The sequence below is a fragment of the Passer domesticus genome, chromosome 11, assembly GCF_036417665.1.
Source record: "Passer domesticus isolate bPasDom1 chromosome 11, bPasDom1.hap1, whole genome shotgun sequence".
Taxonomy (NCBI): domain Eukaryota; kingdom Metazoa; phylum Chordata; class Aves; order Passeriformes; family Passeridae; genus Passer; species Passer domesticus.
The window spans coordinates 23,341,034-23,348,760 of NC_087484.1; the positions used below are offsets into that span (position 1 = coordinate 23,341,034).

At 45.7% G+C, this 7,727-nt stretch overlaps 1 protein-coding gene across 4 annotated transcripts in view; it reads left to right on the plus strand.

Annotated features, from left to right (window-relative positions):
* YEATS2 (YEATS domain containing 2) overlaps positions 1-6,536 on the plus strand; it is a 48,899-nt gene extending 42,363 nt beyond the window's left edge. For all 4 annotated transcript variants that reach the window (XM_064435833.1, XM_064435834.1, XM_064435835.1 and 1 more), the window contains 3 exons: positions 403-477; positions 1,831-1,904; positions 2,961-6,536. In XM_064435833.1, the coding sequence (XP_064291903.1) occupies positions 403-477; positions 1,831-1,904; positions 2,961-3,069 (258 nt within the window). In that variant the 3' untranslated portion in view covers positions 3,070-6,536. The remainder of the gene's footprint in view (positions 1-402; positions 478-1,830; positions 1,905-2,960) is intronic.
* Positions 6,537-7,727: the final 1,191 nt, after the last annotated feature.

Genomic DNA, 7,727 nt, shown 5'->3' on the forward strand with positions numbered 1-7,727 from the left:
AGCACTGTTTAGAGTGGTTTCAGTGGCCATAGTTGGGTGCAGGAAAGATGATGAATAAATACATTGAAGATAAGTACGGTTTTAAAATGGAGCTTCCATTCTCAACCTGAAGATACCCAGTGCAGCCTAAGTTTTGTGTGGACTTTCTGAAACAAAAACTCAGACCTGCTCTTGTTTCTTCTGACTTTTAGAGGCATTTCCACAGGCTGTATTAGTTTTACCCAGATTTTTTTTTTTAATTAAGTCTGAGATTATACTGCTTGACAGCTCTGTATGTCTACTTACTTCTCTTTTAACTGCCTTTTGTAATAGGGTTTTTTTTGTTAATCTCATCTAATTCTAGTACAATGTGCATTGTATTTTTTGATATACTCATTCTTTTTTCTCCCTTGTATTTTATAGATAGGGATTTCTTTTCAACCTGCTGAGGTACAAAAGAATGTTTATGCATCTGTAATAGAAGATATGATTTTAAAGGTAAGAAATTACTTCACAGGAAGGGCTTGTCTCTAATTGTATTAATTCAGCAATTAGAAAGATGACATATCTTTAATAATGTGCATTTATGAAATCAAAGTCTGTCTTTCTGCATGAATAGATAGATACATAGCTGCCCAAAGAGGGTTATACACTTTTGTGTGGGTTTTCAGTTTTCTAACTGATCTCTTGGCTTGGACACAGAATAGTGATTTGCACATTCTCACCACAGTGAAGATACTGACTCATGCTGTGATTTTGAAAGTACCTCTTGCTTTGTCCTTCCCTTCAGAACTAGGGGGAATCTTTCAGATTGTGTAAGACTTGGTTGTTTTATACAAGGTTAGCTATGTTATCCTAAATACTCCTCAGTTATTTTGCCCAGGTTGTCTCTGATGGGAGACTGCTGAATTCCTGTAGAGAGTAAGCGTTCTGCCACATGTGAGAAACTATTTCGCTACCATAATCACCTCTGGAAAAACAGAGAAATGGTTTTGCACCGAAATGTGAACAGCAGGGATCAGGAGTTCTTGGGTTTGAACTGAAGGCTAATACAGATTATTTCTAGCAGCACTCTGGTGTATTTCATGCTAAAGATGATTTTTGGGGTTGTTTATTTGAAGCTTATCAGAAGATGAGTTTTACAAAATCTATTTGATTCCAGGTGGCACATGCACTCATGTGCATGCTTGTGCTGTGCTCCCTGTTACTCGTCACAGTACATCCATTTACAGACACAGATTGTAGCCATCAGGTTGCTCCATTATATTTGTAGAGTTCTGCCAGCTTTCCTCACTGAATGTTGCAGAAACCTCTCCTCTGGTCTTGAATACAGCACAGAAAGCCAAGAGCCTTAATTAGCTTTTGACTGAACCTTGGTTAAGCCAAGTGTTGGGCATATGGCTGCTAGGCTGGGAGGTTCCTGTGAGGGTGTCTTGACAGAAGCCTGGTGACCACAGGAGAGGTACCGGCTCCCAGGAGAATATCTGCAGTCTGCCACCTACAAAAAACAGCTCTGGTGTGTCAGAGGAAGGGTCCTGAAATACTCTTGGAAGCTCAGGCTCTGGAATGCTTGATCCACCCTGCTGGGCACGTACAGCTCTGCAGGTCTGGAGGGAAAGCAGGCTGGGCAGTTGCAGCCTGAGCTCTGTGCACCTCTGGGTCTCTTTCTGTTAAAGAAACTCATGTTTTAAGCAATAAAACTCACTCGGGTGTCTTGAACTGCCCTGTGCTGCTCATTTGAGGATTGAAGCCAGCCAAAATTTCAGCTGCTTTTACACAAATACTTGAGCAAATAGCAAGTTCCTTTGCTCTTTTTGTCATGCTGCCTCCTAATGCTGTCTCTTGTCTCAGGCTACTGAGCAGCTGATGAGTGATATCCTGCGGCAGGCGCTCGCTGTGGCGTACCAGACAGCTCCTCACAACAGGTACAGCACGGGGCTGCTCTGCCACCACACACAGCACTGGGGGTGCAGTGGCTTTGGGAATTTAGTCAGGCTTTGTGTAGCTCAGACCACAAGACTGAGAGAATTTATGGACTGTGCTCTGAGAAGAACCAAGCCTTAAGAGGGTTTGTCATTTTGTGGCTCCCTAGTGGGAAAGGATGGGAACATAAACATTAAAAACCAAGGCAGGGTTCTCTGGTGTTGCCATGCCTCAGAGACAGATGACCTGTTTCTGCAGAGCCACACTGGAAGGACCTGCTCACTCTTGTTCTTCTCAGGTTGCTGTGTAGACAGCTTAGCCATGGCCTGTCAGAACTTAACCTAAATAATCTCTTTATTTTACTGATACACACTTTTCTGCCTCAGATGCTGAGTGACTTTTATAGAATCATAAAATTATTTGGATTGGGAGGGACCTTAAAGATCATTGTGTTCCACCCCCTGCCATGGGCAGGGACACCTTCCGCTATCCGAGGTGGCTCCAAGCCCCATCCAACCTGGCCTTGGGCATTCCAGGGATGGGGCAGCCACAGCTTCTCTGGGCAAACTGGCCAGTGCCTCACCACCCTCAACAGTAAAGAAATTTTTTTTTTTAGTATCTATTGATTAGACCACATTTTGATTTCTGTTCAGCAGCATTATTTGTGATAACTTAAATTGATTTAAAAAAACCCAAACACTGAGAAAATGCTCAGTTTAAATATTTGCTTGTATGCAATATATAAATGTTTACCTAATATAATAAAAAGTATGTATGCAAGTTATATGTAGAAGTACATACATAAAATTATGCTATACAAGTTCAAGATTTCATACTTTAGTACTTAATTTTCCTGTCCCAGTGCCCAAGAGGTTTCCCCCCCCCAGTCATTTGAGTGGCGTTTTTTTGTGCTGTGATATTTTAATGCTTTCCCTGTATTGCTCTAACACCTGCTCTTATATCCTTTTTTTGCTTTGATTGTTATTTTTTACTTGCTGCTTTATGGACATGTGGGTTTTTGTGTATTTATAATAGCATCTCTGGTGCATTCCCTGCAGGACTCCAAGAGAGATCACAGTGATGAATATTCACAAAGCCATCTGTAATATTCCCTTTCTTGACTTCCTCACAAACAAACATATGAAGATACTAAATGAGGAGCAATGAAATAGAGCAGAGAAGGTGCTACAGGAAAGGTGGATTTATGACTGAAGTTGGGCTGACAAATCCAGTATTTCTGTAGGACACTATTACATTTATTACATTGGGCTACTAGATTGTTACCTCCAATTAAAGATGCACCTTAATGCAACAAAATGATGCTCTGTTCCAAATCAAGTTGTTAAATGTCAGTGTTTACTTGGTAAGTGTATGTTCAGTGGCTGAACAAACATTGTCAGTTTGCATCGAGTTGCTAGTTGTGAGAGACTCCACAGGCCTGGTCCCTCTGAGGCAGTTCTGCTGGTGAGACTGAACTGGTTTTTAAGATGAGAAATGATGTTTTTTAATGCAGTCTACATACGAGTTGGTTTCCCCATGCAGTGAGCAGGGCACTTGCTTTGGCACTCTGAATATGGGAAAAGTCAAAGGCAGCTGTGTAAGGTGGGCCATTTGAGTAGATGGCTGGATTAGGTGTGGATTTGGGGGAGCAGAAGGCTGATGGCAGCAGCAGATTTGGCTCTTCTTGCCTGAGCATGATGTATGTGGCTGAGAACACAGCTGGGTAGGTTTGTCAGCAGCTTACTCAGCTAAATGTCACCTAACCAAATTCCTTGCCTCTGTAGAGGAGGTGTCAGGTGCCACCTTTCTTAGTCACCTTGGAAGGGGTAGACTGGCAGATCCTCAAGCAAGATGAACAAACCACGATCAGGCTTGGAAAGATTTGACTGGCCACTTGTCCTGCGTGGGAAAGGAGAGGAGCAAACAATATTCAGTTTGTGGGCTTGGGCTGGCTGAAACGCGTCGCTTGCCCGGCGAGTGCCTCGCCAGGCTGCCAGAAGGTTTGAAGAGTGCTGGAGGGCAAGTGACCAGTGGTGTTGTACAAGTCTTAATGTTACAGCAGCACTCACCAAGTGTCAGCCTGAACTGTGCAGTGCTGTGGGAGCAGCACTGCTTTGGCCCAAGTTCTCTTCAACACAGAGAGGCCTGGTGGGATCAAAAATCAAAGATTTGCTGCTTGTGGGGAGATCCTCTGATGTCTTGACTGCGGGAAGAAGTTCTGCTACTAACTCCAGCACTTACCTGTCTCAGGAACACCACTGGTGAGGGAGACATGTCTGCAGCCTGGCTATCAACACCTTGCTGAAGAAAGCTTCGTTGACAACATCCTGACCACCCCACATCCACCACCCCTTTGTCCTGCCCCATGGGTGCTTGCTGGTAGTGTGAACATTGTGAAGTTGGTGGGACTCCTGTGGGACTGTTGTGCTTTCAGCATGCTTGTTTTGTCTGGCAGTGCTGTCGTGGGTGGAGCATGGGCCAAACAGCCAGAACCTCCAGTGCGCTGATCTCAGCTGGGTCTCTGATCTGCTGCATGGCCTTTGATTTAATCACTCTGTGCCTCAGTTTCCCCATCTCTGAGCATGGGGAGCAGGATACCTACCTCACAGGGGTGTACTGAGGCCTCGCTCTTGTTGGTGCCGTGCTTTGACAATACAAAGCCTTTTATAAACATTAAACTACAGTTATCCTTCTTGGCCTGGGGTAGGAGCAGAATGTTATCTTTTGGTGCTTTTTTGGGGCTAGAACACAGGCAATGGTAACTACAGTAGCGTGCAGGAACTGCACTCTGAGAAATGCTTCAGTTAGAGGTTTCAGACTTGGAAGGAGAGTAGTGTAAGTTTGATGCAGTTGTTAAACTGTAGAAAGCACTGTGTACCTCAGATGGGATGCCACCCATCTTCTCCACCTTAAATAAAACTGGGGTCTGCAGGAAAGCCCCTCTCAGTTCATCACAGCTAACAGGGAGCTGCAGTTCTGTTGAATAAAACAGTGGCAGACCCTGACCCCTGAATCTAAGAAATGGGACCAATGGATGAAATCCAAACAGCATTTAGGGATGGACTTAAATGCCCCCTAGGAAGGACATTACAGATGCTCTGGATTCAAAAGCTAATCCTGGCTTGCTCGGGTGAGCTGAGTACAGGATTGCCTGTGAAAGGAAAGGGCACAGCTTAGCCCTGACATCACTTTATCAGCAGAGGTCAGTGTGATGGAGTTGAGCAGCAGTGATTATGTTTCAGCTCAGTGTTGATTTGGGAGGAATCCAGGTAGCTGGGGAGCTGCAGGCCTCCTGCTTTGCAGGCTGTAGTGAACCTGGGGTCTGTACTGCTTTCATGCCACCCTGTACCCTTCATGAAAGAGAAGGGCATTTTCAGAATCCCTGTCACTATCACGACAGCCTGCAGGTTTTGTGGGAGCAGCCTTGTGGGCAAACTCAGCCGTGCTGTGATCTGCAATGACCTCGAGTACTGTGTGCAGTTTTGGGTGCCACAATATAAAAAAAGACATGAAGCTATTGGAGAGCATCCAAAGGAGGGCCACAAGGATGGGGAGGCTGTGGGAGGAGCAGCTGAGGTCACTTGGCCTGTTCAGCCTGGAGGAGATTGAGCAGAGACCTCATTGTGGTCTTCAGCATCCTCCCAAGGTGCCAGTCTCCTGTCACCTGGACAGGACCTGAGGGAATGGCATGAAGCTGAGTTAGGGGAGGTTTAGGTTGAATATCAGGAAAAGATTCTTCACCCAGAGGGTGGTTGGGTACTGGAACAGGCTCCCCAGGGCAATGGGCACAGCACCAAACCTGTCTGAGTTCAAGAAGTGTTTGGACAACACTCTCAGACACGTGGTGTGACCTGGGGTGACCTGTGCAGGGCCAGGAGTTGGACTCGGTGATCCTTGTGGGTCCCTTCCGACTCAGCCTGTTCTGTGATTCTGTACACATGCATTTCCAGCCCCTGCCTCTTGCAGGCTTTGTTTCTGGGATTCTGATAACACCCAGAGCAGCTTTTGAGGATGCAGGAGCTCATCTTTGGGCATCTGTTTGCAAATTGTGGCTTCTTTGCCTGTGTCCTGCTTTTCTGTGAGGAATGGAGTTTCAGAAAAAGTCCTGAACCTGGCCCTCAAGCAGGCAGGTACAGAACCTCTCGTTCTTAACGGGGTTCTTGTAGTGGAGATCTATTGCTACATTTCTGAGCAACCACAGGTTATTCTCCTAGGAGATGCTATATTATTAGTATATGAAGTTTGCTGAAGAAAAATAAACTGTTAAAAGCAGATAGAAAATTACACATTTGTTTAGTTCTTCAGATGTAGGAAATGTTTGCAACAATTTCTTTGCATTTTGAATAGTGGTGGGAGAAAAATTTGTTGGTGAGAAGTTCCTGTGGGAATTGCTTGGAGATAAGATAAAGGTTGTGGAATTTCACACATCCCTTCAGGTATTTATGGAATGCTACAGGTGCGATGTGTTGAAATGTTACAGTATATTTCTCTGGCTTTCTGAAGAGTTAAAGATCTCTTTACAAATATTGCCCCTATTTGTAATGCTGAGTGTTTAAATCCTTCATGTTATCTGTATTATACTGTATAATTGTGTAATATACGTATGTTTACAATAAATTCTTTTATTAGCTGTGCTAGGATTGCCTTGACTGTCACTCAAAGTTTCTCCAGATCCACAGATATTTTTGTGCTCTGTGTATTCAGAATGTTGTAATTAGTTCTGGATTTGTATCCAGAGAAATTGATCTGAAGGAAAAGGTAATTTTCCCCTTTTCTAGTTATTTTTAAAAACTCCTGGTTTTGGAAGCTGGGAGAGGGGAAGCCAGGAGCTGAGCTCCTCCAATCTTTCATCTTTCAGAGGAGCCTGTTTAAATAGCAAATCATTGGTTTGTGTGGAAGACTTTTGAAAAGTAAGGTGGGTTGAGCTTGGCCCAGCTGCCCACCCTGCCGCCCTCACTCCCCTTCAGAACTCAGGAGAAAATAACAGGTTTTCTGTGGGTCAGGATAATGTGCCGCAGAATCACTAAGTTTGGAGAACACCTCGAAGGTCACCAAGTCCAACAGTGGCTGCCAAGCCCACAGTTAACCGTGTCCACAAGTGCCACAGCTGTGAGTATTTTAAATGCCACCACAGACGGGGATGCCACCACTCCCCTGGGCAGATTGATGAAGTCAGTAGATAAAAACAGGGATGTTGAGTACTGGTTACTGCCATAGGCAAAACAGGCTCTACTTGGGGAAAAGTAGGTGAACTTACTGCCAAATAGAAGATGAATGGTGAGAGGCAAAGATGAAAAGAACCCGCAAGAACCCGCCAACTCCCCCTCCCCCCAGAAAAGCAAAAAAAAGCCCCCAAAGCCCCAGAATGTTTTCCCCCCACTTTTTTTTTTTTTGTGTGTGTGTGTGTGTGTGTCTTCAGTCCTTCAGCGATAACTGTTGCCTCCTTCCCTCCGACGGTTTCAGCGCCCTCAGCTGCCCGGGGGCGGCGGGAACCGGCGGTGTCCGACATGGGGCAGCCCCTCCCCCGCACAGAGACCCCCTCAGAGAGAACCCCCCCTACCGCAGCTCCCTTCCCTCAGAGACCCCTCCACAGCCCCTTCCCCTCAGAGATCCCCTCACAGAGATCCTCACCTCAGAGATCACTTCATGGAGGCCCTCTCATGGAGACCCCTTCACAGAGATTCCCCTCACAGAGACCCCCCCCCACAGCTCCCTCCCCTCAGAGACCCCACACACAGCTCCTTCCCCTCAGAGATCCCCTCACAGAGACCCCCACACAGCTCCCTCCCCTCAGAGCCTCCTCCACAGCTCCTTTGCCTCAGAGA